This window comes from Narcine bancroftii, chromosome 2 (genome assembly GCF_036971445.1).
Source record: "Narcine bancroftii isolate sNarBan1 chromosome 2, sNarBan1.hap1, whole genome shotgun sequence".
NCBI lineage: Eukaryota > Metazoa > Chordata > Chondrichthyes > Torpediniformes > Narcinidae > Narcine > Narcine bancroftii.
The window spans coordinates 192,582,992-192,602,826 of NC_091470.1; the positions used below are offsets into that span (position 1 = coordinate 192,582,992).

The 19,835-nt window shown below is 45.8% G+C and overlaps 1 protein-coding gene across 3 annotated transcripts in view; it reads left to right on the top strand.

The window, feature by feature from the left end:
- The window catches only part of LOC138754860 (E3 ubiquitin-protein ligase RNF167-like), a 166,492-nt gene that overhangs the window by 136,264 nt on the left and 10,393 nt on the right, over positions 1-19,835 (top strand). For 2 of the 3 annotated variants that reach the window (XM_069919774.1, XM_069919775.1), the window contains one exon: positions 8,048-10,822. In XM_069919774.1, coding sequence (XP_069775875.1) covers positions 8,048-8,427 — 380 coding nt within the window. In that variant the 3' untranslated portion in view covers positions 8,428-10,822. Of the gene's footprint in view, positions 1-8,047; positions 10,823-17,509; positions 17,627-19,835 lie in introns of those variants that run through there. The other variant, XM_069919776.1, reaches the window with a different exon arrangement.

A 19,835-nucleotide genomic window follows, 5' to 3' on the forward strand; every position in this document is an offset into this window, starting at 1 on the left:
TCCAGATCACAGCGACACTCAAATTCCCAACTCCCTTCTGATCCTTTTGCCGATCCCCTTCAATCAGTATTAGAACATAGAATATTGAAGCAGGCTCTTAGGCCCACAATTTTGTGCTAACCAATTTAAGCCTAACCATTCCCCACCACCCATAACCCCTACATTTTTCTTGCATTCACGTGCCTATTGGAGTCTTTTAAATGTCCGTGTTGTACCAGCCTTGCCAGCCATCCCCTGGCAATGCATCCCAGGCACCCACCACTCAGGGAATGGTCGGGATCTGAAGAGTGCTGTTGAGCAGATGGATCTGGAAGTATAGGTATAATTTACCTTGAAGGTTACGTGACAGGCAGATAGGGTGGTCAGAACATTGGCCTTCATTGGACAATTGAATATAGATGCTGGGAAATCCTGTGGTGTAAGTCGTTGGTGAGACCCCTTTTGGAGGATTGTGTTCACTTATGGTCACCGTGCTGCAGGAACGATGTTGTCAGGCTGGAGAGGGTGTAGAAGAGAAATCCAGCAAGTCACGTAACCAACTATTCAGGCCTGCACCCTTCGTCAAGGTATGAACGAAAAGCAAGCAGTCGCCGAATAAAAAGGTGGGGAGGATGGGGAAGGCTAGCAGGTAAAAGTTTGGAGGGTAGGTGATGGGGAGCGGATAGCTCGCTAAATGGATAGGAGAGGAGTTAGGGAACTGCAGGAAAGGCAACAGAGGGATAGGTAGAGAGAGAGACTCAGGGGAGGGATCGCTGCACAAGGATAAATATATCGGGGGGAGGGTGCATTGAACAAATGGGAAAGACCAGACCTTAAAAGCGGATTGCATAGAGGTTAGCAATGCCGTTACAGTGCCAGAAACCTGAGTTTGGATCCAGCGCTGTGTCTGTAAGGATTTTGTACGCTCTCCCCATGTCTGTGTGGGTTTCCTCCAGGTGCTCCAGTTTCCTCCCACCCATCAAAATGTATGGGGGTTGTAGGCCAATTGGGTGTAATTTTGGGCGGCATGGGCTCAAAGGCCAGAAGGGCCTGTTACCGTGCTATATGTCTATACTTAAATAAGCATCACAAAACACCGGGATTTGAGGGCACTGCACTATGTAATGGGGTCCATTTAGTTCACCTTACGGCTTCTTTTCTGCCCCTTGAACTAGCTTTTGATTGGACTGGAAAAGTCCAATAAAAGTCTTTATTTTTACTTTAAACGTGCAGCATGGAAACTGGCTCTTCGGCCCACAAACCTGTCATGCCCAAGTGCACCAATTAACCTACAAACCCCACATTCTTTTGAAGGGTGGGAGGGAGCCAGAGCACCCAAAGGAAACCTATGGGTAGAACGTACAAGCTCCTTTACAAATGGAATCGGATACGAATAGTTGTGCCAACTGTGCCGCCCCAAGTACAGAGGGTACAACTTGAAAGAGGCTCTGTACACGACAAGGCATCAATTCAAAGGAAAGCTTAAATAATGCCTTCTTTTGTAAGAACAAGATAAGAGCCCATGGGATAACAGGTACTCACGTGGGTAGAGCACTGGCTGATTGGCAGGAAGCAGAGTGAGAGGCATTTCGTATTTTGAAAGATTTAGATAAGGTGGATGCGGGTAAGATGTTTCCCTTGGTGGGTGAATCGAGGACAAGGGGTCATAGTTTGAAAATTAGAAACTATGAAACAGAGATTACGGAAAACTTCTTTAGCCAGAGGGTCGTGGATCTGTGGAACCGTTGTCACATTCAGCAGTGGAAGCCAGATCACTGGGAGTATTTAAACAAGAAATAGACAAGTATCTCATTAGTGAGGGCATCAAGGGATATGAGGGAAACCCTAACCTTAACCCTAACCCTAGGGAAATTGGAACTAGTGTAGAGTAGCTTAGTGTAGATTTACGGAACAGACTCGATGGGCCTCGTGGCCTGCTTCTGTCCCTCTGTCTTGTGATCTTGTGGAATACAGGGGTCATATTCTGGTTGGCTACCAGTTGCTTGTGTGCGCCACAGGTGTTGATGTTGGGACCGTTTATATTAATGATTTGGATGATGGAATGAATGGGTTTGTGGCCAGGTTTGCAGACAATACGAAGGTGGGTGGAGGAAACAGGGAGGCTGCTGAAGGACTTGGACCAGGAAAGTGGGCAGGGAAGTTACAAATGAAACACAAGGTCGGAACATGAACGGTCACGCATTTTGATAGAAGGAATAAACGGGCTGACTATTTTCTAAATGGGGAGATAATAGAAAATCCCCAGATGCAAAGGGACCTGGGAGTCCTCGTGCAGGACAGCCTGAAGGGAAACTCGCAGGTTGAATTGGGGATGAAGAAGGCGAATGCGATGCTGGCGTTCAGTTCAAGGGGAATAGGATGCAAGGGCAGGGATGGGATGTTGAGGCTTTATAAGGCCCTGTGGAGATCTCATGGAGGATTGTGAGCAGATGTGTGGACGTTGGAGAGAGTTCAGAGGAGATTCACTAGGATAATTCTGGGAATGGAGGGTATGAGGGGTGATTGACAGCTCTTGGCCTGTTGTTGTTGGAATTTAGGAGAATGAGGGAGAATCTCATTGAAATATTTAAAATATTTTAAGGTGTAGACAGATTAGATATCAAAAGATTTAGATTTTATATTTAGATTTAGAAATATAGCTCAATAACAGGCGATTTTGGCCCACGAGTTCATGCCACCCAATTTACACCCAATTAATCTACACCCCTGGTTTAAATAATTATTTTAAAATTAGACTTACAGTACTGTAACAGGCCAGTTCAGCGCCACCAAAATTACTCCCCATTAACCTACACTCCAGTTGTGGGAAAATCTTGGACAAATGGGAACAGCTTCAGGATTGAAGGGCATCCGCTCAGAACAGAGATACGGAAGAACCTCTTCAGCTAGAGGGCAGTGAATCTGTGGAATTTGTTGCCATGAGCGGTTGTGGAGACCAGGTCACTTTTAAGGCAGAGATTGATAGGTTCTTGATTAGCCAGGGGCATCACAGATTATGGGGAGAAGGCCGGGCAGTGGGGCTGAATGGGGAAATGGATCAGGTCATGATTAAATGGCAGGGCAGACTCGATGGGCTGAATGGCCTATTTCTGCTCTGATGTCCTGTGATACATTGGGGGTGATATGTTTGTGTTTAGGACAGAACATTGAAGAGATTAAGTGTAGGAGGAGTCACGTGATGGAGTAGTGGCCGGACGGTGAACTCCAGCCCTCTCCAGAAAAGTCGGGAAAAACAAAGGAAAACACAAAGGCACAGAAATAAAAGTTACAGAAAAGTGAGTATAAAGGTGGAAAGAAGATGGCGACAAAAAAAGAAAAATCGAAAGCAACGGTAAGAAGAGAGGAAGAGAAGAGAACGGAGAAAAAAGGTGAAGGCCTTACCTGTTCGAAGAGGCCCGCTGCGGAGAGAGAAACCCGCTCCCTCAGGTTGGTAAATAATGGACTACAAAAATGGCTCGCTGAGCCGAGTAAAAGTGCGCAACCGCGCATGCGCGAGGAGTCGCACATGCGCGATGCGCATGAAAAAAAACACACCGACGGGAGGGGGGACCAGCTGGGGAGTCGATCTCCACAGCCGGCAACGACAGCTGCAGAACACCTGCAGCAAGAAGAGACCACAGAAGACAATAGAAACAAGAAAGAAGAGAAGGAAAGGGCAACAAAGAAACAACAGATGGCCAACCCAGAGGAAGAAGAAGAGGAAGAGGAAGAGTACAGTGAAATAGAAGAAGAAAAGAAAGGCAAGATAAAGGAGGTACTTTCTCTTATTAAAGGATACATGGAGTCATTTAAAGAATGGCAAACACAGGAATTTAATGATTTAAGAAAAAGAATAAACAACACAGAAGAGAAAATGAATAAAATAGAGATGACCTTAACAGAAATGGGAAAGAAAATGGACAAGATGGAAGAGCGGGCAGTAGCAGCAGAAATGGAGATAGAAGACTTAAAAAAGAAATTGGAGGAATCTAATAAAAAAACTAAAGAGACACAAGAACTACTAGCTCAAAAAATAGATACAATGGAAAATTATAACAGAAGAAATAACATAAAGATAGTGGGCCTTAAGGAAGATGAAGAAGGCAAGAATATGAGGGAGTTTATAAAAGAGTGGATCCCTAAGACCCTAGGATGTCCAGAACTACAGCAAGAAATGGAAATAGAAAGGGCACATAGAGTATTGGCCTCTAAACCACAACCACAACAAAAACCAAGATCTATTGTAGTAAAATTCCTAAGATATACTACAAGAGAAAAGGTACTGGAGAAGACAATGGAAAAAGTAAGAGAGGGCAACAAACCACTGAAGTATAAAGGGCAAAAAATCTTCATTTATCCAGATATAAGTTTTGAACTCCTAAAGAAGAGAAAAGAGTTCAATACAGCAAAGGCGATTTTATGGAAGAAAGGGTATAAATTTATACTAAAGCATCCAGCGGTATTGAAAATATTTATTCCAGGACAACAAAACAGACTATTCTCGGATCCAGAAGAAGCACGAAAATTTGCAGAACAATTACAAAAATAGACTGAGGGATGAAGACGGGTAATGAGAGTAAAAATGATCACGATTGATATGTATGTGGGTAAAGACAAAAATAGTCTGAGGGATGTAGACGGGTAATGAGAGTAAAAATGATCACGATTGATATGTATGCGGGTAAAGAGGTATAAGAGTGAATAGAGACAATGTGCATACGTGAATGTATCTGTACTTAGAGGAAAATATAGATAGTATAGACAAGAATTAATAAGGGAAGGTAATGGAATAGAGAGAATAAGGAGGGAATTAAAAGAGTGACCTTTGTGACATATGAAAAGTGAAATCTTTTCTGGGGGGGGCTGGGTGGGGGGAAATAGCGGTCACTGCAAAATCAGTTGACACTTGCGAGTGGATTCGCAAATCCAAATGGAGAGGGGAGATGTGGTTGTCCGACAAGGGATAAAGGACAACTCAGGAGGGGAAGGGGAGATTGGGGATAAAGAAGATAGAAATAGGAGAATAAGGAAAATGTTGGATGTTGTAGGAATGTTGTCTTATAAAGAGTTGAAAATAAGAAAACAGAAATGGAAAAGGAGGAAAGGTAATGATGGAAAAACGGAAAGAGAAGATAAACAAAATATAAAATGGCTACGCTGAACTATATGACTTTAAATATTAATGGAATACATAACCAAATTAAAAGGAAGAAACTACTAAATTTAAATGAATAAATGTATTCCATTAGAAAAAATAACATATAGGTTAAGAAATAATATTGAAATATTCGAACAAGTATGGGAGCCTTACATTAAATACAATAGCGAAAACCTACCGGGGACAAACATTACCTAAGTTGATGGAAGGAGAAGGAAAGAAAAGAATGGACTCAGTAGAATTTCTGGTGTATTTTTGTTGAATGACAACATTGTCTGACTGGCTTAATGCAACCTAGATTGTATACCTAAAATGGATGAGAGGGGGGGGTGGGGGGGTGGCTTGGGAGGAGGGAGGGGGGGGGGAGAAAAAGTCACTGTATATGTGTGAAAAAGAAATCATGGCTAATGTGATTTATGGTGTGAAAAATAAAAAATTTTAAAAAAAAGAAAAAAGAAGAGATTAAGTGTAGAAGGGTTAGTGGAGTGGAGGAGAAATGTTCGTGCAGTTTGGAAACAAAATGACAACATTTAATATTGAATTGGTGGTGATGGTATCTGGAAACTGGGTGGCCAGTGTTAGTCAACCGAATGCATGGTTAAAGATTCAGGTTGATATTATTATGACATTAGGCCCTTTCACGCTGCTGTGTAAAATGGGGTTAACCAGGCAATTTTCCCGATTGGCTCACCAGTTATGCAGCAGTTAGAAAGGGTCCGACCTGGTCAACCCCGTTGGAATCCAACCTGGTCCTTGACCTACCTCAGAGGAAGTCAGGGAACCCAGTTAAACTTACCTAGGTCACATCCACATCCCTTTGGGTTGAACTATTTGAACAATTTAGTAACTACTGATTATTTCTTTCACTATCCTTTTTACTACATTAACTTAATTTGGATCTGTTGCATCTTGTAGTTCCCTCTTGTCCTTTCTGATTGTTTTCATTCTCCACATTGAAGTAATCTGCATGTACTTTATGACTCTAAATGGGAAAGAATTGTGAGGAAACTGGCAGATTTTTTAAAACTTCCAGCATGGTAACAGGCCCTTCCTGCTCATGAGCTGCACCAATCTGGTTCTTGCCCTCGCAGTGGCTGACCGTGAGAGTCTCCACCTCCACCACCCTGTCAGCCCTCCTCTGTGGGAGCACACCGCCCCTTCACAACCCCGCCAAACCTCCAACTCCTCACCCTCCACTCACGTGCTCTGTCTGAGACCCATGTCATCTGATCTTCACCTCTGCCTCTGGGAAAACGTGTCCCCTGCCCACCCTTTGAACTCTGTACGCCTCGATCAAAAACTAAAGTTCAGACATTCAGCACGGTAACAGCGCCTTCCAGGCCACCAGCTCATCGACTCTGCCCACGCCTTTCAACATTCAAACTGTTTTCAATAAGATTTCCCCCCATTCTCCCAAATACAGGCCAAGAGCTGTCAAACGCTCCTCAGATGAGAACCCTTTCATTCCCAGAACCATCCCACTCCAAACATACCAATTAACTGACAACCGCCCCACCCCCGCACATGTTTGAAAGAGTGGGAGGAAACTGGAGTGCCCAGAGGAAACCCACGCAGGTCACGGGGAGAAGGTACAAACTCCTTACGAGAGTGTAAGATTTGAACCCTGGTCGCGGGACACTGTAATAGGGTCGCGCTAACCGTGACGTTCAAGTGTTCGATTGGTCATGACAGATTGGTTGTTGTTCTCAGTGCACCAGTCAGTAAATCTCAAGGTTTACCCACAGTTGTTGGAGGATGTGAAGTATCACCAAGGGAGAAAGTACGCCAAGTGTTGACCATACCAGGTAGCGGAAAAAGCAGGTTAAAGATTCAGGTTGATATTATTATGACATTAGGCCCTTTCACACTGCTGTGTAAAATGGGGTTAACCAGGCAATTTTCCTGATTGGCGCCCCAGTTATGCGGCAGTTAGAAAGGGTCCGACCTGGTCAACCCCGTTGGAATCCAACCTGGTCCTTGACCTACCTCAGAGGTAGTCAGGGAACCCAGTTAAACTTACCTAGGTCACATCCACAGGTGATTTGAACTGGAAAATGTCCGACCCGCTTATTCCGCTGATGTCAGCACTGACATGTGTGCGTCACCAGGCAGCCAGCATCTGAACATCTGGCAGTACTTCCGCTGGTGCGTGACAGGGGCGGGATCCCCCTTAAATCGCCAGGTTGGCGACTTAATGGGTCGATCCCCTGCAATTTAAAAGGTACTTCCAGCACCTTTGCCCCAGTAATCGCACCCGGGTCCCAGGAGGGCGACCCAGGGGCTGCAGTTTAAAACGGGCTAGAGCTTGGTGTGTGTGGCCAGACACTGAGGCTTACCCTGGAAAAGAACACAAGCAGGAGGGACAGAACGACTCTGCAGACAGTCTACCTCCCCACCCCGCCAGCACCATTTGCAAAAGGGAATTTCTCCACTGGCCCAGTGACTATTCTGTTTTCCATCAACGCAAAGTGAGACCACTACAATTAGGTGATTTGTTGTGTCTAAATGATCTCCTGCAGTGCAGCTTCTGCGTGGCCAAAGGTTAAATGCTGTAGACAGAGTAAATGCAAACATGCTTTTTCCACTGACATGAGAAGAGACTAGAAGACACGGGTTAAGGTTAAGTTTATGGGGAACTCAGAGAATGGTGGGAGAGTGGAACAAGCTGAATTGGTAAATGAGGGCTCAATTTTGACATTTAAGAAAAACATAGACAGGGAGGGGTATGGAGGGGTATGGAGGGCTATGGGCTGGGTGCAGATCAGTGGGACTAGGCTGAATAATTAGTTTGGCACAGACGAGAAGAGCCTGTTTCTGTTCTTCAGTGTTCTGTGGCTGTGACATTAATTCTCTTTTGCCTTGCTTTCACGAGGGAAACTGTTTTCTTCATGTGCTGTGTTGCCTCTGCAGCCTACCACTGCAAATGCGTGGACACTTGGCTAACACAGACCCGGAAAACGTGCCCAGTTTGCAAGCAGCGTGTTCTGCGCTCGGCGAACGACTCGGAGTCTGACTCGGAGACGGAAAGCCAGCCAGAGGAAAATGAGCAGCAGTCGGAGCGCACACCACTTCTCCGGGCATCCTCGTCCACCAGCCCACCCTCCTTCGGCACGATGGCTGATTCCCTCCCCCAACACATCCCTGAAGTGTTGCAATCCAGTGCATTCAGTTCCAGGGGAGCTCACACTGAGACTCACCCTGGAGAAGAACACAAGCAGGAAGGAGAGAACGACCCTGCAGACAGTTTAACAACTGGGTCCGAGTCCAGCATCACCTCTGGGAATGTCTGAAGCATATAAGCAGCAATCTGGCTTTGTACTGATCTCTCTTCTGTAATACTACAATCATTCACGTGTGGCTCAACCTCTAACGGGGATTTATTTAGAATATGTTTCAGGCTCCTTCAGAAGGAATCCATGTGTAGGCACTGTCGCCCACTTCTGTAACTGCAGAAATGCCACTCAACACCAACAACCTTCTGACAATCGGATGGAGCTGGCGGGACGTCTCCTTCAGCCATCCCCTCTTCCAGCTCTGTCGGAACTGTGTGGATCTTGCTGCCGCGACCCCCGCTCTTTGAGAGGTGACACTTTTTGCTCTTCTGCTGTGGAGTGCCACATCGCCGCGAGCTGCTGCTGGTACTCCCCAAGAGAAGGTCGGATAGAACGTCTCCATGAAGCTCCAGATGGCCGAAGCCTGTAAATGGGAACAACATTAGTAATGACGTCTCTGCATGTTAGTGTCTCTGCTTAATCACCTTACTCTTTTTATAACCATGTTCATAAGCTCTTCTTCTTTGTAAGGAAGGTAGTTAGTAAGAAATTATGGCCACGATGGCTAGAACATGCACCACTGAAACAGACATCTCACCCATGTCTCTTCTGAACATGATATCCGAATCACACTAAATCTTTGTTGCTTGCTCCTGGTAGATATCTCCTTCATATTCATGTGACTAGAAGCCTCTATAATGCCTCTGTTGCCTTTGCTTCCACCACTATCACTGGCAGTCCATTCCAGACACCCTCCTCTCCCTCACCTTGAACACGTGTCCTCTATGGAAAAGTTCTGACTGTCATCCTATGGATGCCTGTCAATTTTAGAAACCTCTGCCAGGTCACCCCCTCCCCTGCCAGCTGTACTCCAGAGAAAGGAACAGACAGACAGTCCAATCTCTCCCCACAGCTTTTACTGTCTAAGCCGGGCGACACCCAGGTAAATGCACACCAAAATGCTGGAGGAACTCAGCCGGTCTCTCGGCATCCGTAAAAAGCAAAGATATATTGACAACGTTTCGGGCTTATCCCTCGAAGAAGGGCTCAAGCCAGAAACGTCGGCAATATATCTTTGCTTTTTACGGACGCTGAGAGACCGGCTGAGTTCCTCCAGCATTTCAGTGTGTTTTTACTACAATCACAGCGTCTGCAGACATTCTCGATGTCCAGGTAAACCTCTTCTCTGCCCTTTCTGTAATCGCGCGACCAGAATTGGAACACAATACTCCAGTGCGTCCTGACCAGAGTTTCATATTGCTGTAACATGACCTTTCTTTTGCCCACACCTTGATGAAGGACTCAAGCCTGAAACGTTGGTTCTGTATCTTTATCTTTGCTGTATGAAGTTCACGGTTTGACCTGCAGAGTTTCTCCAGCGTCATATTTTAACTCATTACTATTACACTCAGTGCCCAGTCCAATGAAGCCAAGCACACCGTGCACCTACTTTACCAGTAAAAACACAGTGTTAGAGGAACTCAGCAGGTCAAACAGCGTCCTTTACATAGCAAAGTTAAAGATACATAACCAACATTTCAGGCTCGAGCCCTTCATCAAGATACCTTAATCGTACCTTGATGAAGGGCTCAGGCTCTAAACGCTGGTTATGTACATTATTTTTGCTATGTAAAGGACGCTGTTTGACCTGCTGAGTTCCTCCAACATCGTGTTTTTCCTTCAACCATGTTGTCTACAGACTTTGGTGTTTTATCTCCGCCTTCTTTACCACCCTGACTACTCGAGTGACCACTTTCAAGGAGCTGTGAACCTGGACCCCAGATCCCTCTGCACATCCAATATTTTTGACCCCTCCCCCATTAACTGTACATATTCCCCTTTTATTTCACCTCCTAAAGTGCAACACCTCATGCCTTGTTTGGATTAAGCTTCAGTTCTCTGCCAATATCTGTATTCTTTGATAACACTGGACAATGAAGATTTTGTGTCCTGAATACTTTTGGGTGTATTTTATGGATTTTGGGCAGCTGATCAAGAAAATCATCATAAATGTACTTATCACGTACCATTTTTTTAGATATCACCTATTTTTGTGATTTCCTGTCATATTTTAAGTCTTCTTCAAGCCGACAAAACCATTAAGTGCAACATGTCATTGAAAATTCATTTTCTGCATTTGCACTTGGATTTCTTCCCCGCTGATCTTGGTGCAGTCAGTGACGGACACGGTGAAAGGTTTCACCAGGACTTTGCGACCATGCAAAAGGTAACTGGAATCCATCAATGCCGGCCGACTGTTGTGGGACACTGACATGAAAGGCATCAGATGCTGAGTACAAATGAAAATTAGCAGCAAAAGATTTTTAGGTCAGTTTAACTAACACAAAGTGTCTTCATCAGTATGTGATTAAACATGCTAACTTCAATAAAAGTTGATTTTATGTTTCTCCAACTTTGTGCGTTGTTACAGAAAATCTGACATTATCTTTGTGTTCAGCTTTAAGTTGTCAACCATAATCCTTCTTTACCCAGAAAGAAAACCTTTCAAAAAAAATTGTTGTCCAGTGTAACCCTCTACCTGTCCACAACTCCAACCTGCAATCTCGCTAACCCACATGCCTACTTTTTCATCCATCATTAATGTACATCTCAAAAAACACCAATCCCTGTGGAACACCAACTGGCCTCAGGCTTCCAGCCTTCCACCACAACTCTAAATCTTCTGTGAGCCAGCCAATTTGGTATCCAAACCATCGACTCACGATGGATCCTTTCCATCCACATCTTCTGAATCAGCCTACCGTATCAAAAGCCTTCCTAAAGTCCACTGCCCTAACCGATCCATGTGGTCCCTAAACATCCTCCACTTGACTTTTGTGCTTTTCCCCCACCGAGAACATGTCCCCAATTTACTTTCCCCAGTTCCTGCCAATTAGCCTTTCCCCAATTAAACTCGTTACTATTTTGTCCATTCCCATCCTTGTCCATTAGCGAGGCTAAAGGACAGGGAGTAGCAGTCACTTTCACCGAAATACTCCCCCACTGAGAAGTCCGTCACCTGACCAGGTTCATTACCCTGAACTAGATTCAGTTTGGCCTCTCTTCCAGTCGGCCAGTCCACATACTGTGTCACCTGACAAATTCTACCCCATCTATCCATCTTTCAGAAAGGAGATGCCAATCAATATTTGGGAAGTTGAAGTCTTCCCTAACAACTACCCTGTTTATGTTAGCACCATTCTGTTCCTCGGTGTCTTGAGGGCTATTTGGCAGCCTATAGGCTGCTCCCTTCCTGTTTCTGACTTCCACCCACACTGACTCAGTAGACATTCCCTCCAAATATCCTCTCTTTCTGCAGCGGTGATACTACCTCTGATTCATGCTATTCGCCCCTCCTTTTACCTCCCTTCCTATCCCTTATGAAACATCTAAACCCTGGTACCCGCACCAGCCCTTGCATTAGCCAAGTCTATGAAGTGGCCACATTATAATTCCACATGCTCTTTTATTCCTTATACTCCTTGCATTGAACTAAGCACGTTTCCATCCTTCCAAATGACTACATTATGCTTCCCTCCCCTTCCTTCACCATCTCACCACACATTGCATCAACCTTTCCACCATCTGCTCTATTCAGTACCCTATCATTCTGGATCCCATTCCTCTTCCAAACTAGTTTAAACCCTCCCCAAAAGCTCTCCCAAACCTCTTTGTCAGGATATTGGTCCCCTTCTGGTTCAGGTGTAACCTATACATTTGGTACCTTCCCTGGAAGAGGTCCCAATGATCCAGAAATCCGAACCACTGCCCCCCTGCCATATCATCCTGCTCTTCCACTCACTGGCACACGGCACAGGCAGCAATCCTAGGATTATTACCCTTGAGGTCCTGTCTTTCAGCTTCCTAGCTAGCTCCCTGTATTCTCACCTCGGGACGTCATCCTTTTTCTCACCTATGTCATTGGTACCACAAACTATCATGACTTCTGTCTGCTCATCCTCCCTCTTCAGGATGTCCTGGACCCAGTCCGACCTGACCCAATCTGAGACTTCCCTGATCCTGGGACCTGATTGGCCCCTATCACTAACACTCTCCTTTTCTCCCACCCTTACTCTGAGCCACAGGGCCTGACTCAGTGCCTGAGACCTGGTCACTGTGGCTTTGCCCTGGTAGGTCACTCCCCCAAACACTATCCAAAGTGGTATACTTATTGTTGAGGGGACTGACCACAGGGGTACACTGCACCACCTGTCCCTTCCCTCTCCTGACCTGTGCTGACCTGAAACAAAGAGGTTATCATCTGGAAAACCCTGATGGGGCAAGTTTGTTCGGCAAGACACTGACGTGGCTGATTGGAAGAAATCAGTTTGTTTCCAATGAGCAACAAATCTCTCTCTGAAAACCGACAAGAACCTTCCTGAGCGCTAACCATTTACCTTTCAAGCGCCAAAGCCTGGTGAAGATTCATAAATGTTAAATTCTGTGCACAGTATAAGAATTGCCTGAACTTGGAGGAATGAGAAGTGAGATTGGACTGTGAATCAAATAACTTTTCTGAACTTATACACACATTACATACACGTGCGCTTAGAATTAGAAGGGGGGGTTAAGTTAGGTTAGGTTAGGTTAGGTTAATAATAATAAAAGTTTGATCCTGTTTTCATGTTTAAAGATAATTAAAAGCAACTTTTGTTTAAGTAATCTTTTGTCTTGGTGAATTTCTATTGCTGCTGGGTTTTGGGGTCCTCTGGGCCCAAAACTGTCAGTAACTTAAGTCTGAAGTGGTATCAGGTAAAGTGACATTTAAAAATTTCCTAATCATTATATAGCTGTAAAAATGTGAACTAGGCAAATTATAGTGTAAAGACAACTGGTCAAAAGCCAGTGGTGTGGCTCCGCTCCGTCAGTCTTATTAAGAGGCCAAAGCCACATACAAAATGGCAGCCACTGAGGCCCACTCTCATGAGGGGGTTGGCCACCCCTGCCATTGGCACTATTTTCTGTAGACACACCCCTGCTTTCCTTCACCAATTGAGCCCCGCTCCCCACCCACCGCCATTTATTGAGGCCCCTCCCCACGGCATTTATTGGTCTCCAATGCCAGCACATCCTTCCTTAAATATGGAACCCAAAACTGTCCCCTGAACTCCAAGCGTGGTCTCTCCAGTGCCTTATAAAGCCTCAACCCTGCATTATCCCACCCCCAGATTGGAAGAACACCTTATCTTCCGTCTGAACCCCCTCCCAGTCAGATCAAGCACTGGCTTACACTAAACCTGCCTGTCTTCTCTTTCCCCTCCCCCCCTTTCCCATCTTCCAGTTCTTCCACCCATTCCTCCCCCCTCATCGCTGCTGTCCCCTCCCTCCTTTCTTCATCTATTATCTCCTGCCTTTGCCACCCCCTTCCCCCTCCCATTTTGTTCGGAAGCCTCACACCTTGGTGACAGGCCTCAAGCCTGAAATGCATCTTTAACTTTGCTTCATGAAGGGCACAGTTTGACCTGCTGAGTTTCTCCAGCATTTTATGTTTTTACTTCAACCGCGGTGTCTGCAGATTTTTGTGATTTACGTCCGTTCTTATATCTTATTCCTCAAAGTTCCTTTTATTCTCGCGTAGTGTTAAAAAATGTGACATGCATGAGAAACTTTAACTTTTGCCCGTTGTAAGACAGAGTCACTGTTAGTATTACAGTCAGAGAGAGAGAAACGAGAGTCCCCCCCAGGGTCACCGAGCGTCCGTGGATTCTCCTCCATCGCTCCCGCAGAGTCTAGCCCAAACCATCGGCGGCCCAAGCTCCAGCTCACAACTTCCGACCTGGTTTCTTGCCCTCAGCACCCTGGTTCCCCTGAGCCAGCATCTAGCAGCCCGAGTGGCTCCCCCGACCGTGCATTGCCGGCAGTCCGTGTGGATCCCTCAGCTGCTGAGCCTCTCGCTGGTCACCTTCCTGCAGGGACGTCTCTTCTCAACGAGGGGTTGGTCTTCCCGCTTCTGGTCCCCTACACTAGTCCACATCCACCTACCCCCAGAGCCTGCATCCCTTCTTGGCCGCTGCTGAGCACAGGCACTGTCATCTTGGGCACAGACGTCTGTGATTGCAGGATTTTGCTACAAACACCGTTAGCTCTTTTTGAGTGTCCCTGGAGCCGGGTGGATGGACCCTGCAGAGGAGTGCTATGTCTCCGCTCCCTGCTCTCCAGGGTCTACATGGTGGCAGTGTTGACCTTACGGCAGTTCCACCGTTTTTTCCCCTCGAGATATGAATGCCAACACTGCATTCTCCTTCTTCACCATGGATTCAATCTTTCGGGTATCCTACACGAGCACTCCCACTTTCAAACATTGAGGAGTTGAGAGGTCATGTTGCCGCGCTAAATCTCTGGCGAGACCACACAAAGAATATTCTGGTCACCTCATTACATGAAGCTACGGAGAGGGGGCAGAGGAGATTTACCAGAGATGTTGCCTGGTATGGGAAATATGTCAAGGTTAGCAGAGCTGGGACTTTTCTCTTTGGAGCGTAGAAGGATGAGAGGGGACTTAAAGAGGTCGACAAGATTCTGAGAAACGTAGATAGGGTGGACGGTCAGCACCTGTTTCCCAGGGTGGGAGTAGCAAACACCAGAGGACATCCATGGAAACTGAAGGGAGGAGGAAAGTTTTGGGAGAGTTTGGGTCCCTGGAATGCCTGGCCAGGGGTGATGGTAGAGGCTGGAACATTGAGGACACATGGATGAAAGGAAAATAGAGGGTTGGTGGTTGGTTGGGGGGGGGGGTAGGGAGGGTTTTACTTTTTTTGGTGGATATATATGGGTCAGCACAACATTGTGGGCCAAAGGGCCTGAACTGTGCCGTATTTTTCACATTGTATTTTGTTTGACACTTTTCCCATTCTCCTAATCTATCTGCTTCAGGACTGCTCACCCTACTATCTCAGTTCAGACTGGCTGAACTGATCAGAACTGGAACGTGTTCATGCCCTTGACCCTGAGTGGTCAAGAAGATACCCAGCTAGTCCAGGCTTCTTGTCTGAAAGCCCATTTGTTTGTTTGAATGAATCTTAAAATGTAATGTCCAATAGGGCCCGGAGCATTTCAAATATTCCCCATCTTTGGACTTGTGTACTGTTCAAACCTGACCTCAACGTAATGGACGAGCACCTCTTCAGCCTAATTCCAACATGAGCAACTAGTTAGGGTAGCCGTTAGAGCAACGCTCTTCCAGCAGCAGTGATGGGGACTCAGGTTCGACTCCCCACGCTGTCTGTAAGGAGTTTGTATGTTCTCCCCATGTCTGCGTGGGTTTTCCCGGGGTCTCCGGTTTCCTCCCACTCTCCAAAATGTACCAGGGTTGTAGGTTAATTGGGTGGCACAGGCTCATGGGTCAGAAGGGCCTGTTGCTGTGCCGTATGTCAACATTAAATAAAACTTTTAAAAAGATGCCTACCTTGCATTTGCCTGCAGTTGGCCCTTCTAAACTTTTCCTATCCGTGAACCAGTCTCGATGTCTTTAAACCTTCCCCGATTGATTTCAAAGAATGGTAAAGATTGGAGATTAAATGTTTTAAAGATTTATTTTTCGAAGGGAGTCTCACTTCCAGTTGTTCCATCAAATACACATTTTTTTTCATTATCTACAGATTAGAGATTTTTTACAATCTCAATTACGTACATTTCCCAAGAGGACTGATAAGAATTTAATTGATGTAATTTTTAATTTACAGCCTTTGTATAATGGTTCATAATCTAACATCTATGATATGTTGTTGAGAATAAGAGAGGCTTCCTCAGATAAAATTTAAAAAGCCTGGGAACAGTACCCAGTACTTTTAATTTCTGAAGAAACTTGGAATGTAATTTTCAAATTGTTAAATACCTCATCTTTATGTGCCCGCCACTATCTCCTACAATTTAAGGTAGTCCATAGGCTCACATGTCTAATGTTAAACGATCTCATTTTTATGAGGATGTATCTCCTCATTGTGATAAATGCCACCATGGAAAAGCTTCATTAATGTTCAGAGTGTTGAGAAATATTGGATAGAAGTATTTCAAACTTTCTCTGCACTTTATAAAGTTAATGTTAAACAAAGTCCCTTAACTCTTTTATTTGCTATTGTTGGAGAGAGAGAGACATAACTTTAACGGTATCTGATCTGCATGTATCAACTTTTATTTCTCTTATGTCTAGACGGGCAGTGTTGCTCAGGCGGAGGGACGTTACCCTGTCTAATCACTCTCAATGGCTACGCGATGTCAGGTCATGTTTAAACTTAGAGAAGATTAGATGCTCATTTTCCCATTTGAATGTGAATTTTCAAACACTGTGGGGGGCCCTTTTCGAGTTACTTTTATGATCTTTGATTTGTTATGAGGGTTAAGACTGTCGACAAATGAGGTCATTTATTCACCAAATTTAGTTTGTGAAGGTCGTCTTGTCAGTAGCCAGGAAGTGTATAGCGGTTACATGAAAGTCCGACTCCCACCCAAATATTGCACGATAGATATGGAAATAAGGGTTGAATTCACCTGGAGAAAATCACCATTTATGGAAGAGATATGACATATCTGTTGAAGCATGGCAACCGTATCTGAGGCACATCAGGGCACAGATATAATTCACACACCCCTCCCCCCCGAATAAGAGTAAAGAAATAATCTGTCCTGGCAGGTGTAGGACTAAAGGTGTGAATTGGGAAATGTGGCACGCACCGCCACCCATTTTTATTTAACCCCCGGGGTTTCTCCAGCCTTGGTGGGGTGGGGGGGGGGGGGTCAATGATTTCACTGGGAATTATGTGTTTTCCTTATATTTTTATATTTGTCTAATTTTAAGGGATGGTGGGGCAAGGGGGTGGGGAATGGTCTTGTGTGGGAAAAGGACATAAGGTATCGTTTTTTGAATTTACACGAGGTAATTTATCATGCTGATAGAATTCTGTCTTCCTTTCTTTTGGCCAAACAGCTTCTTTCTTGGTCTTGGGTTTAGATTTTCCTTTTTTATTAATAATACACTAATATCAGTGCAATATAATCCGTTTGACTAAAATGTGGAGAACCTTGGATGAAATGAGATGATTGAAGTGTAATGAATTTTAACTCTGTTTTCTAACATTTCAATGTTAATAAAAATATTGAAAAGTACTGTTAAAAAAGATGCAGACGTCATGTGAAACCGCACAGAGATGCTGGAGGGACTCTGCCAGTCTCGCAGCGACACAGGAGGCACAGAAATATCACCGATGTTTCAGGATTCAAGGTACAAGCAAAGTGCTGGGGGGGGGGGTGCCTGAATAGAGACTGATGAGAGAAAGTAGGGGTGGGGGGAACTGGAAGAGGGGGGAGGAAGAATTGGAGGGGGGAAGAACTTGAGGGGGAGGGAGAACTGGAGGGGAGGAAGGAAGAACTGGAGGGGGAGGAAGAACTGGAGGGGGGAGAACTGGAGGGAGGAGTCCAGGCCAACAGATAAAAGGTATTAATTGGATATGAGGAGAGGAGAGAATTGATTTTGGCTCCGTGAGTGGAGACCGTGGGGAAAGGGCAGAGACAGAGCTAGAGGGAAGGAGACAAGGAATTGAAAATGGGGGTGGGGTGGGGGGAACAGGAGAAGTCCACGTTAATGCCAACTGGTTGGAGGGGACCCAGTTGGAAGATGAGGTGTTGTTCCTCCAATTTGCGAGTGGTCTCAGTCTGGCCGTGAATTATACTATGGGCCATGTCAGCAAGGGAATGGGACAGGGAATTGAGATAGGCGACCGCTGGGAGGTCCACCCTGCCAGTCTCTCCGCCGTGACTTTGTGGTGACCATCCTCCAACGACGAGTTGCTCCTCACATCCCTTTTCAGATCTGTCATGTTAAACCTGTCCCCATTCCTACCCAGGAGCCCATCCTCACCCCTGCCTGGAGCCCAAGGTCCCCGTCTCTGCCCAGGAGCCCAACGTCCCCACCCCTCCCATCTGGGCCTCTAGGCTTAAGCCGACTCAGCTTAATGGTTAATCTGCAACTGGTTTAGTACTTTTTCTATATAGGAATATATGGGTTGGCACACCCGAAGGGCCTGTACTGTGCTGTATTGTTCTATGTCCGGTGTCCATTGGTTTGTAACTCACCTTAGTGGAAAAATTCCTGCACTGGTTTGATGTCCGTAAATACAACACATCGCACACCCAAACTAAATTTTATCTGCCCTCACCCCCCACCAATCAGTTGGTAATTTTGGGTTATTTTAAGGTGAAGTGAAATGACAAATCGTTTTTGATACATGATGTGTTTGCAGAGGCTGTTTAACACAGCTGGTAAATGGTTTGTGTGTGCAGAACCAAGTAGGGATGTGTGTGTGAACACAAATGCTGGAGAAACTCGGCTTGTCTCGCAGCACTCACAGGAGGTAAAAGATAGAGAACCGATGTTTCAGTTCCTTTAAACCAGCTGGCTTGGTCCTGTGCGCCCACGGAGTCTGGGCCAGACGTTCAGTCCTGTGGACCTGCCGAATTCCTGCAGTATTCCGGGCAGCGCGATTGGCGCATCACTGCTGCAGACACCAGCAACCCAGGTTCGAATCCCGCACTGCCCCTAAGGAGTTTGTACTTTCTCCCCAGGTCTTCCTGGGCGCTCTGGCTCCCTCCCACCCTTCAAAATAGCACATGGGGTAGTAGATTAATCGGAGATATTTGGGAAGCACGACCTCGTGGGCTGGTAGTGCCTGTTACTGCATTGCCATCTAAATTAAACCCTAATATTGGCAGATTTCACGGCGCATTTTTTGTTCACATGCTGAAACCTAACCTTTCTATTTAAGCTCTGTTCAGAGCTAGGCTTGTTCAAACCGGTCAGAAATCTCAGACAAGAGTCCTGCACCACTCAGTATCAAGGAACAGAGTAAAAGGGGGAGAATTAAGCAGCTGCCTCAGACCTGGCACATTGTAGAGCACCCCGCAGAACAGCATGGATCTCCCAGTGGCCCCCATTTCCATTCCCCTCACTGACGTGCACTGTCAGATTGAGACCACCCGCAAACTGGAGGAACACCATCTTCCGACTGAGCTTCCCCCAGTCAGATGACACTAACATCAACTCCAGTTTCCATTAGAACCCCCCCCCCCCCTTCCTCCAGATCTCTCTTCTGATATAGTGCCAGCATCCAAGGTTCAAATTCCACACTGTCTGTGAGTTCTCCCTGTGTCTGGGTGGGTTTCCTCTGGGGGCTCCAGTTTCCTCCCTCTGTTCAAAACATACCAGGGTTACTGGGTGTAATTTGGCAGCATGGGCTGCTGAGTCAAAAGGGCCTCTTACTGTGCCCATTTAAAATCCTTCTCCCTGTCTCCTTCCACAGATCCAAAATCAATTCTCACCTCTCTTCTCATATCCAATTAATACCTTTTGTTGGCCTGGTGTCCACCCCCTGCCCATCTTTATTCAGACACCTTCCTGTTCTTTGTTTACACCTTGAAGGTTCAGCCCTGAAACA